The sequence below is a fragment of the Rhea pennata genome, chromosome 7 (assembly GCF_028389875.1).
Source record: "Rhea pennata isolate bPtePen1 chromosome 7, bPtePen1.pri, whole genome shotgun sequence".
NCBI lineage: Eukaryota > Metazoa > Chordata > Aves > Rheiformes > Rheidae > Rhea > Rhea pennata.
In genome coordinates, this window is record NC_084669.1 from 4,776,216 (window position 1) to 4,780,506 (window position 4,291).

Below are 4,291 nucleotides of genomic sequence, written 5' to 3' on the forward strand. Positions count from 1 at the left end.
TCCAACCTGGCTGCGCGGTTTCGCAGCCTGTCGTCTGCCGGTGGGTCCGACGGCGTGCGAGGGCTGCAAGCCGCCCAAAAGCCGGGCTCTCGTTCGCCTTTACTAACAGCAATGACGGGAAAGAGCCGCCCCGCGCCGAGGTCAGCCCTCTGGAAGCGCCCGCGGCCGCGGGTGCGCAGAGCCTCTTCGGCGCCCGCTGCGCGGCCGGTCCCTGGGGCGGCGGGGCCGGCACCCGCGCAAGGCCGCGCCGGGCCACGCCACGTCGTGCCTCGGCGGCGCGGCGGCGGCGGCGGGCGGGGGCTGCGCGGGCGAGGGGCGAGCAGTGCGCGCAACAAACTCGTCCTTTCCCGAGCCGGGACGGGCCGGGGCAGCCCGGAGTCGTTTTCTGGGCACTGAACACAAATAAATTAGGTCTCTCCTTGCCGTTTGATAACATCGTGCTATCGCGCTGTAAAATGGAAAGATGTATTTGCTATTACAACAATATTTTTAATGAGCTGCAAGAGACTTGTCCCAAAGTTAGTACTACAAACAAGAAAGGCATCACTCTGTTTGTAGGCGACACAAAGAACAGCGTATTTTGAGTCTGAATCTCTGTTTATTTTTCATTTACAACCCATTGCCAGGGTTTTTATCCGAAACGAAAAGAAAACGCAGGACTATCTCTTCGCAATGCTGTGTTTTATTTTGTTTTTTTGGCCCCGAATTCCCGCCCTTGGCGCTATAAACACGTCGATTCGGGCCAATCTTCGGGCAGCGGCGAGCGATCCTATCTCGAAATACCTGCGCCGGGAATATCACCTCGAGCGGCGGCAGAGGCGGTGGGCAGAGGGCGCATCCATGGAGGGGCACGGTGGGGTGCCGTGGTGTGGCCCTCCCGCTGCGGAGGGCGCCGGGCCGGGGCCGGGGCCGGCGGGAGCGGGCGCTGCCTGGAGGCCAGAGGGACCCCGGGGAGGCGAGCGCGGGCTGCTCGCCCCCAGCCCGCGGCAGGCGCTGGGGAAGGGGAATTGTCCTCCCCGCGGCCCCTCTCGAGGCCCGCGGCTGGGCTTCAGCACGCTCGTGTTTAACCAGCAGCAATTCCGCGGATGCGGTAAAGCTGAGGACGAGGACGGGGCTGGTATCAGTCCCTTTTTTTTTTTTTTTTTTTTTTTTTTCCCTCGCCATCGGTGGGGCCCTCGGGCTGCCTGCTCCCCGCTGCAGGGCCCGTCCGCCGCGGCAGGCCGCGGGCAGCGCGGCGCAGCGCCCGCGCCGTGCGGAGCCGCCCGCGCCCGCCCCGGCCCCGCGGCCCGGGCAGCGCCGGCCTCGCACCGCGGCCGCGACGGACCGGGCTGGCAAGGCAGCAGCGGTCCCAGACACCGTTCCCCATCCCTTCCCCCCGCCCCGAACCACACTTTAGAAGATGATAAGGAACGGGTTTTATTGATTTTTTTTTCACCACAACATTCAATTTATAACAATATAAGTTGTCTTAAAAATAGGACCGATCCCTAACAGAAAGAGACAAGGTAGAGAGTACAACCGAAAAGAAAAAAAATAAAGGAAGAAACAAAAACGAAAGCAGACCAACCCAAACCCTTGGGAAGACAGCAAACAATTGTCAGACAACAGGTGAGCAGACACTAAGAAAGAGAGAGACTAGAGGTGTCCACTCATCACTTGATTTCTGCCTAATAAAATCCACATACTCGATGGACTTTACAAGAAAACTGTACATCATATCAAATAAATTAAAATTAGCCTAAAGTTGATTGTCCTTCACTTAAAGCCCAGCTCACTGAATCTCTCTTATTTATTCGCATAAGCTGGGCTGATGCTTATTCCCATGCCCTGCTCCTTTCTTTTCACTTTCCTTCGCTTTTAATTCTTTTATTTTCTCCAACATGAACCAAAGCAATTATACAATGCTAAAAATCCTTTCCTCACCATTCAAATAAAAGCAGTGCTTTAAGAATCGTCGTACAATATTGCACAGTTCAAAAGTACAATAATAATAATAATTAGTATTACAAAAGAAAGCAAAAGGTTACAGATGTCTTTTCCCCAAATATCGAAATACCTTTACAAGAAAAAAATCCCCAACAATTAGGAAAACAAGAATTAAAAACAAGAATTAAAAATATCTAAGGAAACGATAATAAATAAGGGTCACTCAAAGAGTCTGGGTGTACTTAACCGTTCACTTTGAGGCTGTATTTCTTGCTAGTTATGAGGTCCCATCACAGAAAACGAAAGATACAAAGTGTGGGAAATCAAACAGGTAAATCTGCACCAAAGTCTGGTTAAATTAAAAGCCACGGTCGATGAAGTGTGAGTTGGAACAGGATCAGCAGCCTGAACAATTTGGCGGCAGAAGGAGAGGTCCGAAAGGAACAGAAATTTCAGGTTTCCCGTTACCGTTTGGCAAATCTCGAGGAGTGGCCTGGGATCATTCATTTTTTATTATTATCCATTTTTTTTTATAAAAATAAAACTAAAGCCACAGAGACCATCGCGGTATTTTGTTCACGTTTACAAAAGATGTGACAGCTTTAGGGTTCTCTACAAGTTCCCGCTTTCATCTTCTTCTTCCCCCCTCCTTTTTTTTTATTTTTTTTTTTAATTTTTAATTTCCTCCCGGTACCAACTGGGCGGGGGGGGGAGGGGGGGGAGACCCGGCGCCCCGCGCCCCCCGCCCCGCTCCGCAGACCCTCGCCGGGCGAATCGCACAAGTCGCCGCAGTACTTACGAGCGGGTCGGTGGCTTGCGCGCCTCTCCGCGCCGCTCCGCGCGGCGGCGGCGGGCTCAGACGGGCCGCAGGAGCGGCACGGAGGTGACCACGGGGTGGGAGTAGTAGACGGGGTGGGGGAAGGTGAGCAGCGGCTGGGTGCCGGGGGCGCTGCCGCCCGCCGCGCCGCCCTCCGCGCCCGAGTTCTCGTGGTAGAGGATGGGGACGCGGACGATGCGCTGCGCGGCCGCGTGGCTGAGGTTGGCCGCCTCCAGCTCGGCCGCCAGCTGCCGCTTCCACTTGTTGCGGCGGTTCTGGAACCAGATCTTCACCTGGGTCTCTGTGAGGTGCAGCGAGGCGGCCAGGCCGGCCCGCTCCGAGCTGCTCAGGTAGCGCTTCATGTCGAAGGTGGACTCCAGCTGGAAGACCTGGCTGCGGCTGAACACCGTGCGCGTCTTCTTCTTGCGGCACGGCTTCTTCTCGGGGCTCTCCTCGCGCTTCTTCCAGTCCTCCCCGCCGCCCTCCTTCTTCGCCTCCTCCGAGTCGCTCTCCTCCAGGACGATCTCGTCGGGGCTCTTGGAGTCGAGGTCCTTGTGCTCTGCGTCCGCCTTGAGCAGCGGCTCCGGGGAGTCCCTGTCGGTGCCCGAGGCGGGGGACGAGTCCCTCAGGAGGGATTTCTCCGCAGCTGGACGGAAAAGCAGGGGTGGAGGGGGGCGGAGAAGGGGAGAAAGGGACACAAAGAGACACCTTCACCGCCCGGCCGCAGCGCCCCGTCGGGCGGAGCGGGCGGAGCCGCGGGGTCCCCGCGACGCCCCGCTGCGAGTTTTCCCCACCGCCGCCCCAGCCCCGGCCCCGGCCCCAGCCCCGGCCTGGCCCGGCCCCGAGCGCAGCAGGTACCTTCCGTGCGGGGCAGGTGGGCTCCGGCCGGCGTGAGCGCGTAGGGGTACCACCAGGTCTGGGCGCGCTCCAGGCAGTGGGCGCTCAGGGCGAAGCGCGGCGCCGGGATCTCGAAGCGGGGAAAGGCGAGGTCGCCCACCTGCGAGAGGGCGAAGCCGGCCCCGTCCACCGCCGTCTTGCCTGAGGGGGCGAACAGCGCCCGCGGCTGCTTCGGGGGCGCCTTGGGGGGGTCACCGTTGAGCAGGTTCTTGATATAGAAGGACTCCTTGGGCGGCGGCGGCGGCGGGGCGCTGGGCGGCTCCTGCCCGGTCTCCGGCATCCTGCGGTGCCCGCCCGGCTCCTGGCCGCCGCTGGCCCCGCAGCCGGCGCCCGGCGCGCAGGTGGCGGCTCCCGGCGGCGCGGGGGAGAGGCGCGGCGGCGCGGCGCGGGGGCGCGGCGGCGGGGCCGGCCGGGGGCCCCTCGCATGGGGCGGCGGCAGGGCGGGGGGCCGAGGGGACCCGCGCAGCCCGCGGCGCAGGGGGGCTGCTGCGGGCAGGCGGAGAGCCGGGGTCGTCGCTGCCGCCGCCGCCGCCGCTGCTGCTGCGTCAACCTGGCGCCGGATGCTAATGATGAAATCAAAATGTCATCCAAGTTAAACGCGGGGAGTACACGGCGATTGGGCACGCACAATGGCAAATGGGATTAGGCGGG

General features: G+C 60.4%; 1 protein-coding gene across 1 annotated transcript; it reads right to left on the bottom strand.

Annotated features, from left to right (window-relative positions):
* Positions 1-2,781: 2,781 nt before the first annotated feature.
* Positions 2,782-3,920, bottom strand: HMX3 (H6 family homeobox 3). Its single transcript, XM_062580422.1, has 2 exons — positions 3,602-3,920; positions 2,782-3,389 (listed from the first exon to the last, which is right to left on the bottom strand). The coding sequence occupies exons 1-2, from the start codon at positions 3,918-3,920 to the stop codon at positions 2,782-2,784; spliced, it is 927 nt and encodes a 308-aa protein (XP_062436406.1).
* Between the last annotated feature and the right edge of the window lie 371 nt (positions 3,921-4,291).

Excerpts from the sequence above, each read along its gene's own strand:
- HMX3 (XM_062580422.1), bottom strand. The coding sequence starts at position 3,920 with ATGCCGGAGACCGGGCAGGAGCCGCCCAGCGCCCCGCCGCCGCCGCCG. Across the intron at positions 3,390-3,601 it reads CCACCTGCCCCGCACGGAAG|CTGCGGAGAAATCCCTCCTG; the intron begins GTACCTGCTGCG and ends TTTTCCGTCCAG.